Source organism: Vulpes vulpes, chromosome 12 (genome assembly GCF_048418805.1).
Source record: "Vulpes vulpes isolate BD-2025 chromosome 12, VulVul3, whole genome shotgun sequence".
Classification (NCBI taxonomy): Eukaryota; Metazoa; Chordata; class Mammalia; order Carnivora; family Canidae; genus Vulpes; species Vulpes vulpes.
Genome location: NC_132791.1, coordinates 130,302,717 through 130,322,897, shown reverse-complemented (window position 1 = coordinate 130,322,897; position 20,181 = coordinate 130,302,717). Strand labels below are relative to the sequence as shown.

At 40.3% G+C, this 20,181-nt stretch overlaps 1 protein-coding gene across 1 annotated transcript in view; it reads right to left on the bottom strand.

The window, feature by feature from the left end:
• MMP20 (matrix metallopeptidase 20) overlaps nucleotides 1-20,181 on the bottom strand; it is a 48,854-nt gene that overhangs the window by 8,766 nt on the left and 19,907 nt on the right. The window contains exons 7-8 of the mRNA XM_026006704.2: nucleotides 13,896-14,032; nucleotides 12,394-12,550 (exon numbers count right to left, since the gene is read on the bottom strand). Coding sequence (XP_025862489.1) covers nucleotides 12,394-12,550; nucleotides 13,896-14,032 — 294 coding nt within the window. The remainder of the gene's footprint in view (nucleotides 1-12,393; nucleotides 12,551-13,895; nucleotides 14,033-20,181) is intronic.

Below are 20,181 nucleotides of genomic sequence, written 5' to 3'. Positions count from 1 at the left end.
TACTTCCTTTCCAGCCTGACTGCCTTTTGTCTTATTCATTCTTGCTTAATTGCTCTAGCTGGAACTTTCAATATTATGTTGAATAGAAGTGGTGAGAGTGAACTTTTTTTTAAAGGTGTCTCAGAGGAGGTGACATTTATTTTTTTATTTTTTTATTTTTAAAGATTTTACTTATTTATTCATGAGAGACACAGAGAGAGAGAGAGAGATGCAGAGACATAGGTAGAGGGAGAAGTAGGCTCTAGGCAGGGAGCCCAATGTGGGACTCGATCCCAGGACTCCAGGATCACAACCTGAGCCAAAGGCAGATGCTCAACTGTTGAGCATCCGGAGCACCCAGGCATCCTGAGAGTGAAAATTTTTGTCTTGTTCCTGAATTTAGGGGGAAGGCATCCAGGCTTTCACTACCAAGTATGAGATCAGCTGTGGGTTTTTGTAGATACCTTTCATCAGGTTGAGAAAGTGTCCTTCTGTTTCTAGTTTATTTAGTAGTTTTTATTTTGTAACAGTGTTGGATTTTGTCAAATGCTTTTTCTGTGTTTATTGAGATTATCATATGGCTTTTGGTTTTTATTCTGTTGATACTGTGTATTACATTAATTGATTTTCAGAAGTCAAACCAACCTTGTATGCCTGGGAGAAATATTACTTGGTCATGGTGTGCAATTCTTTTTATATCCTGCTGGATTTGATTTGTTAGCATTTTTGGAGGATTTTCGCATCCATATTCACAAAAGATATTGCTTTGAAGTTTTATTTTCTTGTGATGCTGGTCTGGGTAATGCTGCCCTCACACAATGAGTTGGGGAATGGCCCCTACTCCTCTATTTTTTAGATTATTATGTGATAAATTGGCATTAATTGCTCTTTAAATGTTTTGGTAGAATTCACTACTGAAGCATGTGGGCCTGGGGTTTTCTTCGTGCATAATTTTTTTTGATTATGAATTAAATCTCTTTACTTGTTTATAGATTGATTCAGGCTATTTCTTCTTGACTCAGCTTTATCACTTTTGTCTCCCTTGGAATTTGTCATTTCAGCTCAGTTATGAAATTTACTGGCATACAATTATTCATAGTGTTCCTTTATCATCCATTTAATGTCTGTAAGATTGCTAGTAATGTTCCCTTTTTCATTTCTGATTTTAATAATTTGAGCCTTCTCTTTTTAACTAGGTCAATCCACTGAGAAATCTGTCAGTTTTGTCGATCTTTTCAAAGGACCAAACTTAGTTTTGTTGATTTTCTCAAATTGCTTCTAATATTTTCTATTTCATTTATCTCCACCATAATCTTTGTTTCCTTCTTTCTACTTGCTTTAGGTTTCATTTGCTCTTTTTATACAGTGTCTTAGGTGGAAGGGCAAGTTATTGACTTGAGATCTTTTTTAATGTGCGTTGAGAGCTATAGATTTCCCTTTGGTACTGCTTGCGCTGCATCCATGTTCTTAAATACTGTGTCCTTGTCTTCATTCATCTTTAAGTATTTTCAAATTTCTTTTGTGAGTTTCTCCTTGACACATTGGTTGTTTTAGAGTATGCTGATTTCCACATGTTTGTGCATTTTCCAGTTTTCCCTCTCGTATTAATTTCTAGCTTTATATCATTGTGATCAGAAAAGATATTTTGTATTTTTTCAATTGTTTTTAATTTACTGAGACATGTGTGGTGGCCTAACATGTCACCTATTCTGTACTGTGTTCTATAAGTACTTGAGGAGAATGTGCATTCTGCCTTTGTGTGAGGTATTCTAGAGACACCTGTTAGGTGTCATTAGTTTACAGTGCTGTTCATGGCTCCTGTTCCTAATAGGTCTTGTTGTGTAGTTACTCTATTCACTACTAAAAGTGAAGTATTGAGGTTTTCAAATATTATTATTCAGTTGTTTTTTGTTTTCTTCCTTAATTTTTGTCAGGTTTTTGTTGTTGTTTTGCTTCATGCATTTTCGGGGGTGTTGCTGGGTTGTTTTATCTTCTTGATAGATTGACCCTTTTATCACTAAAAAATGTCCCTCTGAATCCCTAGTAACCCTTTCTGTGTCCCCCCCCTTCTTTTTTAAAGTCTATTTTGCCTGATATTGGCTAAATATTAACATAGCCACTGTGGCTTTCTTATGGTTGGTATTTGCACAATAGATATTTTTCCCATCCTTTTGCTTTCAATCTATCTGTATCTTTGAATATAAAACATGTCTCACATTGACAGCATAAAGTTAGGTCTTCCTTTTTTTCTTATCCAGTCCATTCTTATCTGCTGTTTGATTATATTGTTTAATCCATTCACTTTTAATGTTCTTGATATAATTAGATCTATACCTGTCACTTTACTTTTTTGTTTTTTACATGTCTCATGTCTTTTTGGTTCCTTTTTGCTCCTTAATGCTTTCTTTTGCATTAGTGAAAAATTTCAAATGTACCATTTTAACCTTCCATGATTTTTTCACTATATTTAAAAAAGTTATTTCCTTAGTGGTTGCTAGAGTTTATCAGATACCCTAACCTTCCATAATCTGCTTCAGATTTATAACAACTTAATTCCAGTGATATTCAGAAACATTACTCTTGTAAAGTCTATATCTTTGCCCTCCCTTTGATGGTTGTTGTATATATTACATCTGTATGTGTTACAAACCCCCAACATACATTGTTCTAATTACTATTTTATACAATTTAATGTCTTCTTAAAAAGCTGAGAGAAGAAAGGAAAGTATACATTTATTGATTTTAATACATTAACCTTCTTATGTATCATTTCTATTTTCTTTTGTTGTTCCTGTGAATTTGAGTTACTGTTTGATATCATTTCCCTAGCTTAATACATTTTTCCTTTTCCTCACACCCTGCTCTTCTGTGCTGTTATTGGTAAATATACTATGTTTCTGAATGTTATAGGCCAAACAATACAATTTTACATACATAAATATATATTTTAAACAGTTAATTTTAAAGTTAGTTAAGAGAAGGAAAGAGAGGCAATACATCCTTATACTATCTTTCATGATTACATAATTTCATTTACTGGAGCTCTTTGGTTTTTATTTATGTGGATTCAAATTACTGTCCAGGGCCACTTGCCTTCATTCTGAATAACTTTATTTTGTATTTCTTGTAAGGCAAGTGTGCTAGCAACAGATTCTCTCAGATATTGTCTATCTGGTAATGTCTTATTTGGTCTCAATTTTTAAGATAGTTTAGCTGAATGTAGGATTCTTGGTTGAGAGTTATTTTCTTTGAGTACTTTTCTGATGTTTCCCACTGCTTTCTGGCCTCCCTGGTTTAGCCGACCTCCCATTTTATCCCCCTTTGCTCCAGGCACACTGATGCTAGAGGAATATTTTACAAACCTTACTGGGTTACTCCCTTATTTAGGCTACTTAAAGATATCCCTCTTTTTATATAAATTCATGCTGGTCTCCCTAGAAAGGTATAGGTCTCCATCATCTACACCCTGCTTATCCTTGGGCCACATCTCCATTTTATCCACACTGCTATCACGCTGAACCATGTGAGGTCTTCCCCATGTATGCAGGTTATTTCATACACCAATGCCTTTGCTTCACTGCTGTCTCTGCCTGGAAGCCATGCTACCCTTCTGCTTCCTGCCTGGGAAACTCCTGCTCCCTTCTCAAGATGAAGGGCAGTCATCACTTCCTCTAAGAGTATGTTCTGGACATCTTGACTAGCGTTGGCCATTTAGTTTTTTCTTTGGCCCAATTTCCATCTAGTCTTCTCTCAGGTCACCTATCGTACTTGGATGGCTCTTAATTATTTCCCTATACACATCCTCTCTGCTGTAGGCCTTATGGAGGGCATGGACAGCACCCAGTGTGAACTATTTATTGTGTGATGGGTGTCTCACAGTTTTCTCACCCATTCCCACAGCCCTATGAAGAGATGCTATTTCTGCTTCTCTTGTGAAGATGATTAAACCAAAACAGAAAGGTAATCCAGATTGCCTGATGATCGCTGTGAGAGTTGAGGTGAACACTCTGTTACTCCTGCCCACATTCTCAGGCAGCAAACTCTGTGCTCTCTCTTGAGTGGTAAGGTCCTAGTACAGAGTCTGATACATAATCATGCCCAATATATGTAGATTGAAAGTGGTAGTTTGGTAATGCACTTTAAACAATTTAAGATTAAAAAAGAAGATTTTAAACTCTACCCATCTTATTTCTATTACTTATTACTTATTTCTCTACAAAGTCTTTAAATAAACAGATCAATTTTCAGTATACTTGGGGCATCCAGGAAGGAGGGAACGTGTTCTGCTTTGCATTAATTATGTCTCCAGTCTGTCTGCATAGAAAGAGTGACTTAAGGATGGAAAGGGGCTGGGGCCTGTAGATCTGCATGTCATTTTATACAAAATTCAGAAAACACTGACTGTCTCCAAGGATGATGGAGTCTCTGGCACCCCTAGTCTCCAGGAACTCCCTAGTGTAGCCTCTGCTCTGCTGTTGCTCAGCAAGAGAGAATATCTGTAGGGAGAAATTAGCCAAAGGTAATGGAAGTAATGTAAAGAAAGAGAGACTAGTTGGATCATTTGGGCCTGCCTGGAAGAGGAAAGGAAGGAGTAAAACCAAATGGATGTATAGGGAAGAAGCCCTTGTTGGTAAGTTTAAGCAGCACATCATGAAATGTGTGGTGGCATTAGCGTGGTAGAGCTCCCTTTTGGATTTCACCCTGTATTTCTCTGTGGCTGCTTCCCTATGAGTTACTACTGCATTGACATGGGCTCTCACTCCTAGAGCCTGAACCAATCTGACCCCACACCAACACCCATCCTCAGTGGGGGGAGCTCTTCCATAGTTTTCTCATGGCACATCATTCACTAGAACTGGTCTCACCTTGGGAGTTCATGGAGACTCTCCCTGAAACAAGCATGTCCAGAGACTTCTCTTACCTTGGCACATTTGTGTCACACCCTGATGTAGCTTGAGGACCGAAGAAGGATGTGATGAATGACTAAGGGAAATAAGTCACACACTGTCAATTGAATTCTCGATCTATAACTTGAGGCTCTGGCCTTGTGAGTTTTGAGTATGACCATGTACTTTACTGACAGAACATTTGTCTCCTTTGGTTTTTCCTCCCATTTCCTCCTTCTTCCTGTTTAGAACAGGATGTAGTGACCAGATGTCACTGGCCACCTTGAGTCTTAGGGCAACCATGAGAGAGGCATCTACGTATTAACAGCAGAGCAAAATGTTAGAAGGATCTTGGGGCTTAGCGACCATGAGCTCACCTTGTCAGCTGTTAAGTCTGTTAAACTTCAGATATGTTAATATATAGAAAAACAGACCCTTAAGTGTTTCAGCCACAGCTACTTTTGGGTCTCTCTTATTATCTACTGAACATAATTTCTAACCAATACATGGCTTCATGTGACAAGAAGATGTCATACATGTGAGGCTCTGCTAAAACAGGGCTATGAGGGTTATGGAGTTTGCGGGGACAGGGTTCACTATGGAGTGGCTAAAAACAGCCTTTTCTGAACTTCCAAGCTGTGGTCAAGGTTGTTTTATTCTTTAGTGCCTGAACAGTGTGTTGCAGTACATTTGGCAGAGGACCTTCATTGGTGAGAGGATTGTCTATGCTTTGCCGAAAGCTGGAGTTTCAGTGCAGTGTTGGGGCCTTTGGTCTTTAAAAAGGAAATTCCCTTTGAGCAGCTCTCTGCTTTCTTTTGCTGCTCAGAGTACCATTGAGGTTTAAATGATCATTTGTTAATAATCACAACTTTGTCAGCAGGTATTTTTTGATTACCATTTAAGTTCCTACAATTACTGAAAAGTTACTCTATTTGAGCATCTACTATGTGCCAGGGTCAGTGCTAGTGTCTACATGTGTTACTCACTTAATCCTCCCAATAACCTCAGAAATTTAATTTTAGAAGTGCCTAATACCTTCCCTTAATACCAAAATGAGTCTTTAACATTTGAGTTAATCCCCCAGACCAACTTTTTAATGAATCTGTCTTATCCAGATTACTGACTTTTTCTTAATAGACACTCACAAAAGCCTAGTTGGAAAGGTGCATTGTGATTTTCTTGGGGTGGAATCAGGCCTCATTAAAATCAGAGCCCCTCTCCCTCCTCAATCTTACATTTACAGAGGATTAAAAACCTCTCATCAAGTCTCTTGTGTTAGCTGCTAAGCCTCGCTTCTGCCTTGCTGGAGGTGCATGCTTTGCTGGTGAATAGTAGCTTAGCCCAAAAACCAGACGATGAATGGAGAACTGAAATAATGGGAGAGTGGATAATTCCCCAGTGAGAGTCAGGCTGTGAGCAATCTTTAGGAAATTAACTGAATAATCATAATATAAATGTCTTCCCGCTCCCACACACATGCTTATACATGCATCTTTCAATCTCATTCTCTGAAAACTCACAATGGGAGGTGAGTTTCTTAATACCTATCTTCCTGTATGTCAGCACTGTGATTACAGCCACTTTATTTTAAAGAAAGACATGGGGGAATCTGCCCAGCAGATATTAGGGGCTTAATAAATACCAACAGGGTTTCAGAAAGGAAGCTCTGAAAGAAAAATAGCTGGCTTAGTGGTTTAATCATTGGACTGGAAGTGACATGTCAGGACACCACATGATAATGTGGGCAATGCTACCAGGGCTCTCAGTGGCCTGAATCAGCAGGATCTACATTTGTTTGGCATTCATTTCCAAAAAATAAATTTTCCATTTCATGAAATAGATATGTTCTCCAGTAATACTGTTTTCTCAGTGCCAAATTGGAGAAGATATCAGTCAGGTAGAAGAAGATCACACATGCTTATATATAAATTTCTTTTATGCCATAGAAATGGCTATTGGAAATGGGTGATATTCCTGTAAAGCTATGATTCAGAATATAAGGAGAGTTGAAGAATTTTCCAGACAAACAAAAACTAAAGGTGTTTGTGATTACTAAACCAGCCCTTCAAGAAATATTGAAAGGGACTCTTTGAGTGAAAAGGAGATACTAAAAGTGAAGGTATAAAGACAGCAAACACAAAAGCAGTAAAAATGAATGTTTTTTATAAATAATCAGTCAAGAAACTCACAAAAAAAGGATATAAAATACAGTCACATGTATCTAAAATGTGGGGAGGAGAGGACAAAAGAATGGGTTCAAACCTAATACAGACTGCTATGTGCTGAAAAGATCAGAGAAAACCTCCAGAAATAACCACAAAACAAATAAAATGGCACTAAATACATATTTATCAGTAATTACTTTGAATGTAAATGGAATAAATGCTCCAAGCATTTTTTAAAAGATTTTATTTATTTATTCATGAAAGACACACACACACAGAGGCAGAGTCATGGGCAGAGGGAGAAGCAGGCCCCCCCTGTGGAATCTGATGCGGGACTCCATCCCAGGACCTCAGGATCATAACCTGTCCCAAAGGCAGACACTCAACTACTGAGATACCCAGGTGTCCCGAAACACTCCAATCAAATGGATGAAAAAATAAGATTCATCTACATGCTGCCTACAAGGGACTCATTTTAGACATAAAGACATCTGCAGATTGAAAGTGAGAGGATGGAGAACCATCTAGCATGCAAAAGAAAGCCAAGGTAGCACTATTTATATTGGACAAATAGATTTTAAAACAAAGACTGTAACAAGAGATGAAGAAAGGCACTATATAATCATCAAGGGGACAACCTGACAAGAAGACATAACAATTATAAATATTTATGCCCCCAAATTGGGAGCACCTGAATATATAAAACAATTCAAAACAAACATAAAGAAACTCACTGATAATAATACAGTAAGAGTAAGAGCTTTAACCTCCATTCCCAGTAATGTACAGGTCATCTAAGCAAAAAAATCAACGAAGAAACAAACGCTTTGAATGACACACGGGACAAGATAAACTTAACACACACACTGAGAGCATTTCATCTTAAAGCAGAATACACATTCTTCTCAAGTGCAGATGGGACATCCTCCAGAATAGATCACATACTGGGTCACAAACCAGCCCTCAACGAGTACAAAAAGACTGACATCATACCCTGCATATTATCAGACCACAACATGAAGAAACTTGAAGTCAACCACAAGAAAAAAATTTGAAGGACTACAAATACAGGGACGTTAAACAACATGCTACTAAGGAAAGAATGCGTTGATCAGAAAATCAAAGAAGAAATAAAAGACTACACAGAAACAAATGAAAATGAATACACAGTGGTCTAAAACTTTTGGGATGCAGCAAAGGCAGTCCTAAGAGGGCAGTATATAGCAATACAGGCCTTCCTCATGAAGCACGAAAAATCTCAAATACATACCCTAACCTTATACCTATGGGAGCTGCAGAAAGAACAGCAAGAAGTCTGAAGCCAGCAGAAGGAGGGAAATAATGAAGATTAGAGAAGAAATACATAATATAGAAACTAAAAAAAAAAAAAAAAAAAAAAAAAAGAACAGATCAATGAAACTGGGAGCAGGTTCTTTGAAAAAATTAATACAATTAATAAACTGCTATCCAGACTTACCAAAAATACAAAGGACCCAAATAAATAAAATCACAAATGAGAGAGGAGAGAAAAAATCTGAAACCACAGAAATACAAACAACTGTAAGAGAATATTATGCAAAGCTACGGGCCAACAAATTGGACAACCTGGAAGAAACGGATAAACTCCTAGAAACATATAAACTATCAAAACTGAAACAGGAAGAAATAGGAAAATTGAACAGATTTATAACCAACAAAGAAATTGAATCAATAATCAAAAAACTCCCAACAAACAAAAGTCCAGGGCCTGATGGCTTCACAGGTGAATTCTCTCAAATATTTAAAGAAGACTTAATACCTTCTTCACAAACTGTTCTAAAAAATGGAAAAGGAAAGAAAACTTCCAAATTCATTCTATGAAGCTAGCATTATCCTAATACCAAACCAGATAAAGACCCCACTAAAAAAAGAAAGCTACAGGTCAATATCCTTGATGAACATAGATGCAAAAATTCTCAATACAATACTAGCAAACTGAATCCACAATATATTTAAAAAATTATTCACCATGATCAAGTGGGATTTATTCCTGGGCTGCAAGGGTGGATCAGTATTCTTAAATCAATCAATGTGATATATCACATTAATAAAAGAAAGGATAAGATCCATATGATCATTCTAATAGATGCAGAAAAGGCATTGACAAAGTATAACATCATTCATGATAAAAACCCTCAAGGAAGTAGAGATAGATGGAACATACCTCAACATCATAAAGGCAGAGGCTACAAAAGAGCCAATGGGGAAAAACTGAGAGCTTTTTCTTTATGGTCAGAAACATGACAGGGATGTCTACTCTCACCACTGATTTTTTATTAAATATTTTATTTACTTATTTTTGGAGGAGAGGGGCAGAAGAAGAGAGAGAGAGAATCTTGAGCAGACTCCCTGTTGAGTGTGGAGCCTGATGAGGGGCTTGATCTCATGACTTTGAAATCATGACCTGAGCCAAAATCAAGAGTCGGATGCTTAACTGACTGAGTCACCTAGGTGCCCCTTACCACTGTCATTTAACATAGTACTGGAAGTCCTAGCCTCAGCAATCACACAACAAAAAGAAATAAAATTTATTCAGATCAGTAAGGAATAAGTCAAACTACTGCTATTTGCAGACAACATGGTGCTATATATATAGAAAACCCAAAACTCCACCAAAAAACTGCTAGAACTGATAAATGAATTCAGTAAGGTTGCAAGATAAAAAAAATCAGTGTATTGAAATGTGTTGAATTTCTATAAACCAATAATGAAGGAGCAGAAAGAGAAATTAAGGAACCCATACCATTTTCAATAGCACCAAAAGCAATAAGATACCTAGGAATCTACCTAACCAAGAAAGTGAAAGACCTTACTCTGAAAACTATAAAACACTGATAAAAGAAATTGAAGACAAAAAGAAATGGAAAGACATTCCATGCGCATGGATTAGAAGAACAAATAATGTTAAAATGTCTACACTACCCAAAGGAATCTACATTAATGCAATCCCTACCCAAATATCAACAGCAGTTTTTACAGAACTGGAACAAACAAATGGAAGCACAAAAGACTCAAAACTGACCTTGAAAAAAACAGCAGAGCTGGAGGTGTCATAATTCTGGACTTCAAGTTATATTATAAAGCTGTGATCACCAAACCAGAATGGTACTGGCACAAAAATGGACACGGATCGATAGAATAGAGTAGAAAACCCAGAAATGAATCCACAACTGTGTGTCAACTAACCTGTGACAAAGCAGGAAAGAATATCCAATGAAAAAAATCTCTTCAACCAACGGTATTGGGAAAACTGGACATCCACATGCAAAGAATGAAACTGGACCACTTTCTTACAACATACACAAAAATAAATTCAAAATGAATGAAAGATCTAACTATGAGACAGGAAACCATCAAGGTCCTAGTGGAGAACACAGGCAGTAACCTTTTTGACATCAGCTGTAGCAACTTCTTATTAGATATATTTCCTGAGGCAAGGAAAATAAAAGCAAAAATAACTATTGGGACTTCATCAAAATTAAAAACTTCTACACAGAGAATTAAACAATCAACAAAACTAAAAGGTAACCTATGGAATAGGAGAAGATATTTGCAAACAACTGATGAAGGGTCGGTGTACAAAATATATAAAGAATTTATAAAACTCAATACCCCCAAAATGAACAATCCAATAAAAAATGGGCAGAAAACATGAAGAAACATTTTTCTAGGAAAGACATCCAGATGCTCAGTAGACACATGAAAAGCTCATTATCACTCATCATCAGGGAAATGCAAATCAAAACCACAATGAGATCCCACCTCACACCTGTCAGATCGGCTAAAATTAACAAGACAGGAAACAACAAATATTGGAGAGGATGTAGACAAAGGAGAACCCTCTTACACTGTTGGCAGGAATACAAACTGGTGCAGCCACTCTGGAAAACAGTCTGGAGGTTCCTCAGAAAGTTAAAAATAGAGCTACCCTCGATCCAGCAATTGTCCTACTGGGTATTTACCCAAAGGATACAAAAATACGAATTTGAAGGGGTACATGCACCCTGATGCTTATAGAAGCATTATCAACAATAGCTAAACTATGGAGAGAGCCCAGATGTCCATTGGCAGATGAATGGATAAAGAAATGTATACAGAATGGAATATTAGCCATAAAAAAGAATGAAATCTTGCCATTTGCAATGACATGGATGGAACTAGAGAGTATTATGCCAAGTGAAATAAACAAATATCATACGATTTCATTCACATGTAGAATTTAAGAAACAAATAAGCAAAGGGAAAAAAAAGAAAAGAGAGACAAATCCAGAAACAGACTCTGAACTACAGAGAACACACTGATGACCACCAGAGGGGAGGTGGTAGGGGGATGGGAGAAACAGATGGGAATGAAGGAGTGCATCCGTCAGGATGAGCACCAGGTGATGTATGGAAGTGTTGAGTCACAACATTCTAGACCTGAAACTAATATAGCACTGTATGTTATCTCACTGGAATTTAATAAAAATTCTAATAAAAGCTTAAATAAGTCACATAAAATAAAATGAAAACTCTTAGACCAAAGTTGGGTACTTTCCTGCTTCCAACCAGATCCTATCATGGACCTAAAGTATTTTGCATAGTCAAATACTTAGAATCTGTTTTGTTTTTACCTCTCTCTTCTGAAGTTCCAATGAACAAACACCATGGACGTTAGAGCTGGGAGTAGGGGGGAGGTGTGCAGAAGCAGAGCCTGCCCACCCTTCACATAAGCCAGTTAAGGATAGGAACCCAGGAGGTGGGATGAGGTGAGCAGAGATTGGATGTCAGGGGGCACCTAACTCAGGTCTGCAAGATGGGCAGGGCAACTGTGTATGATCCGCTTCATGTAAGAAGAGTCTTCATGTGCTGGGTCAGATAAAAGGACTTTGCAATAAGGGCTTTACCTTTCGGCAGAGCTCTCCTTCAAAGATCCCCACAGTCATAACCACATCCTTTCTGCACGAAATCACAGAGTATTTTGGGATGCATTGGTACCCACATAACAGCGAGTCAGTTCTGTGCTCAGGCAATCCCTGTGGCTAGTCATGTATTTGGAGATGCTGCATTCACTCTGTTAGGCCACTGGGGGTCCAGTTAATAAGTGCATGAAAGGCTAGGATGTTTCATGTGCCAGAGAACAAACAATGGGATTATTGAATGAATGTCTCACTTATTTAGGTGGTTTCATGTCTTAGAGACCATGTCCACTGTGGGTAAAAGGCACCCCAGGAGCCAAGAGGAGCCAGTGGGCCTATAGCAAACTTGCTTTGCATTCTTTCCTGCAAAACGATTTTTCCTTCTTTTTGAATACATCTGGACTATCAAAAGGAGAAAAGCCATACCTGTAGTATTCATCTCCCACAAAGAAAAGGGTCTTCTGCACATCCTTGAGATAGACGGCAGCATCTATTCGCTGCACATACCTTGGGAAGCCAAAGTCATAAATAGTTCGAGGAGGACCTTGCATTTGGAATCCTCTTGTTATCCAGTAGTGGGGGCCTGAAAACAGTAATTAAAGTTTATAAAAACTCTGTACCACTTAATGATGCACTTCATTCATGAGAATTTCTAAGCAGGATCACAAATGGCAGTACTTTATGGGATATTTGCCACGGCTATAGCCCAATATATAAGTTTTTATTCAATTAAAACTACTCTGGAGGCAAAAATCTCTAGTGATGCCTTAGGAAAACAATAATTTTGATACCATTGTGTCTTAATTTAACACATTAATTTTTTTCAAGATACTTCTCATGTGTATAACCTCATTTCAGTCTCATGAAAGAGAAGCAGCTCATGACACACAAATGCTATGATTCTTTTTTTTTTAAAATATTTTATTTGTTTATTCATGAGACAGAGAGAGAGAGAGAGAGAGAGGCAGAGACACAGGCAGAGGGAGAAGCAGAGTCCTTGCAGGAAGCCCGATGTGGGCCTCGATTCACGGTCTCCAGGATCACACCCTGGGCTGAAGACAGTACTAAACTGCTGAGCCACCCAGGCTGCCCCTCAACTAGTTTTTTTTTTTTTAAAGATTTTATTTATTTATTCATGAGAGACACACACAAAGAGAGAGAGAGAGAGGCAGAGACACAGGCAGAGGGAGAAGCAGGCTCCATGCTGGGAGCCCGATGTGGGGCTCGATCCCGGGACTCCAGGATCACGCCCTGGGCTGAAGGCAGGCACTTATCTGCTGGGCCACTCAGGGATCCCCAAATGCTATGATTCTTAAGCTGGGACTAGCCTGGGACCTTCATCCCTCAGCATCAAGAAAAATAAGCTGAAATTGACAATGACTACTTATTGGATCACGTCCATTGGCTAGCCACTGTCACATCTGTGAGGTTGACATTACTACAATCACTTCTCACAGGAGGAAAGGAAGGCTCAGATGTTAGAGAACTCTCCACAATCACTCTAATAGTAAAGGGCTGGAGCCAGAGACTGACACTGTGCCCACCTCCTGACGTCACACGGGTCTTTCTACTCCCAGCTGTTTCCGAGCAGGACAGAGCAGCAAGGGCTTTGTTCTGCTTACTTGGGGCTCTCAGTAGGGGACGCCATGCCACTCTGAGGGGCGGGGACAGCTTTGTAGCCCCCTGGGCACTGTGACTTAGCACGGAGCCTCTCTAGGGTAAAGCTTTGGCTCTGAGAGCATTTGAGAGCCATTGTCATTCCTGCCGTTGTTATAGTACAACAGAGTGATATTTCATGCCCATCCTGAGGAGGAGTGATGGGAGCACGGTCAGTGATCCCGGACCACATGCTGACAGTACCAGATGTTCCAAACCCGAACTGGGCACTGCACCCTGCTATTCCTTTCCTCTGGGGATCAGTAGGGTACCTTTGAAGAAGTACGCAGTGCCCCTCTCAGCCACTTCGTAAGCTGCGTCCACGTTGGACATAAGCTGGGGAAAGGAGCTGGTAATGGTGCTGGGCCGGATCCCTGCCATCAGGTGAACCTGCCGGCGCCAGAAAATCCTGTTGGGCAATCCACAAAAGATAGCAGGGTCAAGAGGTGATTCAGATCTTGGACCGACTGGACTTGGACTGACGTATTCTACAAGCCACACTCCAGGGGCCATTTCTAAATGCCTCTTGCCTTTGCTTGCTTTTAAGGGTAATACATCATTTTTTGACCCGAGTTAACAGTTCTTTCCCCTTTTTGTTCTTCTGGCACATCTGCAATCCCCTTTCCTTCATCTCCTTAAGGATGTTCAAAACATGGAAAGATATAGCAAGGCGATAACACTGGTGTTTTACACATGTAAGCTGTGCACCTTCCATTTCCAAGTATCCCTGGATACAGATGCCCTTTTCCTGTTCTGATCTTTTAAAAACTAAAATCTTACAAAGATAAAATGATCCTGGTGGACATTATGAATATTACAATTGAATCAAAACTGTAGTTGGGATATGTAAATTATTCCCAATAAAGCCAGCAAGAGCATTACCGATGATCAATTAAATTGCCTAAATGCTTATCTACCAAGGTGCTTATGTCCTTGAAATCGATGGCCAGTTAACAGAAAATCTGATACACACAAACTAACTCAAGTTTTAGCCACTCGTCCATCCACTCACCCAAAATTATGTCCATAAAACTGTGGCAGCATCACAAGGCTATTGGGCTGAAACATTCAATGTAAATGTGGTCCAGTTTGAATTTTGAAAATGAAAATCATTTTTATAAAATATGAATAGTTTACTTGACTCTGTAGAAAGTAGAATCTATACATAAAATTATTTGTGGACAGGGAAACTATAATAAATTTTGACATTTAATTTCCTGGGTAGCTAGTGTAGGAACTCCAAAATCTTATGTTGCATTTTCCTGTTCAGTTAATTTAACAAATATTCATAGGGTGCTCTCAGCGAGGACTGCAGCAGAGGTTGAGATGAGACGCAGAACAAGACCCAGGCCCTGCCCTCAGGGAGCTTACAGTCTGAGAGTGCAGACAGGACTACACTGAGGAAGCAGCTAGGACTACAGAGCTACAGAGGCAAGTTGAGGATGTGAACACAGAGCGTACCCCACAGGAGGGAGACTCCACTGCTGTCAGGGATTGGATGACAGTGTCCCAGGTGAGGCTGTGTCAGCTGATGATGAATTTAGAAGAGCTGTATTGAGAGAGATGTGTCTTCATGTTTCCTAAAGCACATTGTGCTTTAGAAGATGTAGGCCTGAGTTCTAACTCTGACTGGCATCTCTAAAATCAAGCTTATCATCTCTTAGATGCAAATAATGATACCTAGCCTGTCTCATGAGGTCATTCTGAGGACCCAAGGAGAGACGCATAGGAAAGTGATTAATCCATGAAGTGCCATAGTTTCAATGGACCATACTGTCCATTTGAAACATGATTATTTACGTAGGCCTTACCCACCTGCTAACTGGGCACCCACCATACATGATACACAGGGTGGCAGGCGTCTGTGTTGGGCATGCTGCCTCGCCCCATGCCCTACACATCACAGCCTTCTTTAGAATGTTTGTATTAACAGATAAAACACAGGCTCAGGGAGGCTGGTGGGCCCAAACATCGTCTGGTGGTTAGGGGCAGACAGAGCCGGCTTGGACTCCACCTGTCTCCATGTTCATCTTCACCTGATCTCATCTACTTGTTCAACCCCAGCCTTGTGATCTCTGCTTTCCTGTGTTCACAACTTGACCAACCGTCCAGTCAGATCTAGGCTTCTCTGAAGGTGCGAGGGACAACCTTCCCCTTTCTCTTTGCCACCACGACATGAGCACAGGTTTGGAGAACCCAGCAGATCTGGGTAATGAAAACAGATAAACGCTTCATGTTCATAGCCTTTCATCTGGGTTTTGGTAATAATGGATTAACTGGGAACCTGATGAGAAATCCAAAAAAGCAAGTGTTTTTCACTTAATTCAGTATATGACTCTGAAATGCTTACTCTGTTCACGCCACTGTGCTAAGTGTTGACGCAGGCACTGAGGCGTATTTTGGGGGATGGCAGCAGCATGCATGAAGTGAGGAAGGCAGGCAGAGGAGGCTCTATCTGAACCACATCTCTGATGAGGTACAGCGGACTTCCTGCCCCTTTCTCCTTGGGCCCCTAAAGCGGGGAACTATTTTCTTTCATTTTTCATTTAAAAACCAACAGGTGGCTCTAGTCAAACTTCAGCCCTATGTTTCATTGGGCTTAACTAAGAGCACTGACATCCCAACGACCCAGTAGGAGAGGTGGTAAAATGTAATTAAGAGTGCTGCAAACTGAAAAGTATGCTTTTGGAAACTTTCACATGTAGTAGAATCTAAAATTCCTTCCTAAATGAACCTTGATTTAAGACATTGCAGGAATTATGAGGATTCAGTGGAAGCAGAGTGGTCCTTCTAAACCAAGAGTGATTTTATGGCCCTGGAAACACTTGGCAATGTTTGGTGACTGTTTTGCTTATCTTCCAATGGGTGGAGAACAGGGATGCCAATAAAACATGCCCCAGTGTGTGGGACAACCCAATCCAACACAGACTTAAAATATTAGCAATGCCAAAGTTAAGGAGCCCTGGTTTAAACAGTGTTATTATAACGTATATAATTATAATGTATTATTATAACGTATTATAATGTATAACCATGAACATTAGGTAGAAACAAATACTATCCATCACTTATGTAAAGTAACACAAATTCCATAAGAATCTGTAATTATGAAAATTTTCAGTACCTAATGGTCGGTAACAAAACACCAGAACAATTTGGAGCTATAGATTACAATAATAAATTAAAATTGACCAAAAAACCTGAGTATAGTAACCTAATGCATCTGCAAATGGATTAAAAGAAAAACAATCTGAACTTATTGGAAGAGAGCAGCTGCGGGGCATGTTGGAACTGGTTGTGGAAATAGGTTTATCGATAGACTTTATCGATAGCGTATAATCTGATCTTTGGTAAGGAGGAAAAAACAATGGTGTCCATTGATAATAGGGATCTGCTGATTATATATTTAGTTGTTCTGTTGCTGTCTGTGCTCCCAGGAGCCAATACTGTGCCTGGATATAGTCAGGGCTCTATAAATATTTGTTGGCTCAATGAATGGGCACCAGGGAGTGAAAGCAACTCATTAGATCACCAATTTTCATGTTCGCTGAGATTTTCGTTCCTCTTTCCCAAAGAATAGCAGCTAACTCAAGGTTGAGATTAGTTCACTTGTGGCCTTCACCCGGGGCAGGGCCATGGATTATCTGTGTTTCTGTCCTCTGGCTTACATGGTGCCTGGAGCACCTGGGAACGTGACTTGCACTTGCTTCTTCCTGTGTCATGTGTAGTGCTCACCTCTCTTCCCTGCCATCTACGTAAGGAGCCTTTCACCTCCTTCTTGCTGGACCGTCAGGGTGATTCAGCTTGAGCTGAGTGGGGATCTTCATGCATCATCATCTTCAGCCCTTTACTCTCCTTGATCTGTTCTCTCTCATCCCGATCCCTGGTTTCAGGGGGAAGAAGGGTCTCTCTTCTTTTTGTTTTTGATGCTTGCAGTGCAATTGCTCTGCTGGGAGCTTGAAACCTGGTTTTATCATTGAATGTGTGACCTCGGGTGAGTCACTCAATTTTTGAGACTCAATTTCCTTCTGTCAAATAAAAGTGAGAATACTAATAACATGTGTTCTCATACTTTAAAGGATTAATTGCGATAATACATATGAAAGTGTCTTATAAGCTCTTGACTACTCTTACAATAATTTATATATCTTGTAAAAAGACATGTTTCACTCTACAAATGTATTGATTGGTGACTGGCAAAACTTAAAGTCTATCAATGGAGCTAAGTTTCTTTCTGAATTTGCCTCTCTGACATATTTTTGTCACTGGAAACTCTGAGGTACAAAGGGTCACGTCCTTGGCTGACATGCCACTCATTTTGGGATATTTCACTAACCAGGGGTGCTAATGTCAGAATGCTTTAGAGGCCAAGAAATCAGTTATCATTCATCTCATGGAGCCCTAGAAAAAAACAGCTTATGAAATTAAAATCCCAAGTGTAGGCAGTGCTTAAAAATAGTGAAAGCCGGGCAGCCCCGGTGGCCTAGTGGTTTAGCACCACCTTCAGCCCTGGGTGTGATCCTGGAGACCTGGGATCAAGTCCCACGTCAGGCTCCCTGCATGGGGCCTGCTTCTCCCTCTGCCTGTCTCTGCCTCTCTCCCTCTGTCTGTCATGAATAAATAAATAAAATCTTTAAAATAAAAAAAATAGTGAAAGCCATGCATAGTGCCCCTAACTTGTTAATCACGCCAGAGGAGGCTGTGGGGATCCCTATTTATTAGCCATAACCTGTGAGCTGTAAAGCCATAACCCCCAACCCTAGCCGGGAGGAGGGGACTCAGAAGAGACAACGATGAGTCAGGGATTGTACCACACCTTCTGCCTGTTTGTCTGAATTCTTAATATATAACCCAGACTCAGTCTGAGCCAATACAGTGCTGCTTGTTGACTTTTTGTGATGCAATCTTACAGCCAGAAGAGACGTCCCCAGGGAGACTGATGGAGGACAAGGTCCCCTCAGTTGTGTGGGCTTCACTCCCGCCCATGGACCCTGCAAAATGCCAGATTCCAAAAGTTCTGTCCACAGTAGGGGTTACTGATTTGCTGTCCCTCCATCCCCTGGTGCCATGCATTTCTGTGTCTCCACTGGCCCCTTGTCCTGTCTTCCCCAGGTCCAGGTATTTTCCAGTTCTGAAAAGTCCTCGTTGGACCCTGCTGCCTGCTGTAGCTCTGATCTGAACCCCCCTTCTCCTTGTTACAACACAACTGTCGGGTGAATGGTCTATACAGACCATTCCCTCCTGCTCCCTACCTTTTGCTCTTTGGCTCCTCAGAATCTGGATTCCTCCCTCAGTGCTCCTCTGACATGACACATGTACGTCGTCATGGCCAGTCTGTCCACCGGATGGTCCCAGCATCCTTTCCCACTATTGATTACTTTGAAGATTCATTTATTTATGTGAGATAGAGCACACATGAGCAGGAGGAGGGGCAGAGAGAGAGGGAGGAAATCCCAAGCAGCCTCCACATGGAGCACTGACCCAACACAGGGCTCAATCCCACAACCCTGAGATCACTACCTGAGCCAAAATCAAGAGTCAGATGCTGAATGGACTAAACCACCCAGGATTCCTTGCACTATTGGTCATTTTGGAAAAAATAGCTTCTTTTCTTTGATTTATGTGAGGCCCCATTGAGGGATTCTGTCTCCGATGTCAAGTGGGTTAAAATTCCAGATGGAGAAATGACACTGTGGATGAAATGAGCAAGTGAAGAAAGCTGAGCACAGCACACAGCACATTGTAAGTGATCATGAAATACCAGCTCTTACTACTAGAGCTCATTTTCAGATCTCTACCTGCCTCCTCCATGTGAGAAGTTGGGCAGCCTGTGAAGCCTCCAGCTGTGAGTACTCCCCTGAGCGCTGGCTGCTTCTACAGGACCTGTTAGAATCGTCATTGTCTTGAATGCAGCATGTCTAATACTGAGTTTTTGTGTGTGCCCAGCAAATCTCCTTGATTTTCCTATCCATCTTTGACTCTTCTTTTGCAGTGTTTCCTGCACTGAATGAGCCTTCAAGTCCTGCTGGCAGCTCCTTCAGGCCCCTCTTCATCCTTGTCTTCCTCTCCTACCTGCATAGCCTTAAAGATGCTCTCCTTTGCTGGCTAATCTAAGATGTATAACATCTTTCAAAATGTGACTGTTAGTGACTGACAGGTATTTTGAGAATAAAACAGAACGTGGACCAGCCTATCCAACAGTTTCAAGACACCACGATGATCTAAGAACTGTCTTCTCCTGGTGGCTGTTTGCCTGACTGGCACATGAGGGCCTGGAGCACCTGCTTTCCCCACAAACTCAAATGCATACCAGTCAGAAAGTTTGAGTTCATGCAAGTCAGAAAGCACTGCTTCTCTTAGGAGTTCCAGTGCAGGTTCAGGTGTTCTGAGTGACCCGACCGGCTCTAGACTAGCAGCCAGAAGACCCTCAGGAGGGGGTTCTGCTGGGCTGAGATGGATGGGGTGCAGCTTTCCTCTCTCCAACACAAGGATTTGGACAATCAGGCTTGATACTCATTCCTTCTGCAAAATGCTTTTACACTTCTGAGGTCTATTGCT